This window comes from Arachis ipaensis, chromosome B09, assembly GCF_000816755.2.
Source record: "Arachis ipaensis cultivar K30076 chromosome B09, Araip1.1, whole genome shotgun sequence".
Lineage (NCBI taxonomy): Eukaryota > Viridiplantae > Streptophyta > Magnoliopsida > Fabales > Fabaceae > Arachis > Arachis ipaensis.
In genome coordinates, this window is record NC_029793.2 from 140,475,698 (window position 1) to 140,476,391 (window position 694).

At 37.9% G+C, this 694-nt stretch overlaps 1 protein-coding gene across 2 annotated transcripts in view; it reads right to left on the bottom strand.

Annotated features, from left to right (window-relative positions):
- The window catches only part of LOC107617571 (ecotropic viral integration site 5 ortholog), a 7,616-nt gene extending 7,072 nt beyond the window's left edge, over positions 1 to 544 (bottom strand). Inside the window, exon 1 of one of the 2 annotated variants that reach the window (XM_021110877.1) lies at positions 131 to 544. In XM_021110877.1, coding sequence (XP_020966536.1) covers positions 131 to 180 — 50 coding nt within the window. In that variant the 5' untranslated portion in view covers positions 181 to 544. The remainder of the gene's footprint in view (positions 1 to 130) is intronic. The other variant, XM_016319351.2, reaches the window with a different exon arrangement.

Genomic DNA, 694 nt, shown 5'->3' on the forward strand with positions numbered 1-694 from the left:
AATAATAAAAAAAAAATAAAAATAATAGTAAACTAAAACGAAAAAGATAAGAATGAAAACACGATTCTAAGGCAATGATGAAGTAAGGATTCAACGGATCTGAGAAACGCGCGGAGCGTATAATTACTACCTCTTATGTTCGAATGTGATGAGCGGGTTAGCAGCTTTGCCACCCTTCATTTGTGGATTGGATCCAAATGTTCGGCTAACCGGTAAATCTGCGTCCGAAGAGGAAGAAGAAGAAGAAGATCTTCAACTTGAGTGAGGGAGAGAGAAAGAGAGAGAGAGAGAGAGGAGCACAAGCACATGCACACTAAGCGGGGATGAGAGAGCGAAAATGGCGTCACGTTATAATTACATGTGCAGCGTGGATTGCTTGACACAGAGTTCGAAAAGCTCAAAAGTTGCGCTTATTTTGCTTCCTCCTTTTTTTTTTCTCCTTGCTTGCTTCCTTTTACGGTCGCTCTTATTAGTCTTAGGTCACACCATCATCGACATTTCATTTCAGTGTTTTGACCACAGTACGCTCTGCTTTTCTCCATTATTGTCATAATTTTTTCCTTTTATTTTATCTTTTTCGGTCTAATTAAAATTAGATTATCGCAACTTGAGCTTATCATTTGCAAATGTTTCCTACTTTCTTATTGGTAATTGGTATTTTACGCTGGCCAAAATCAGTTAGTATAGTTAGTAT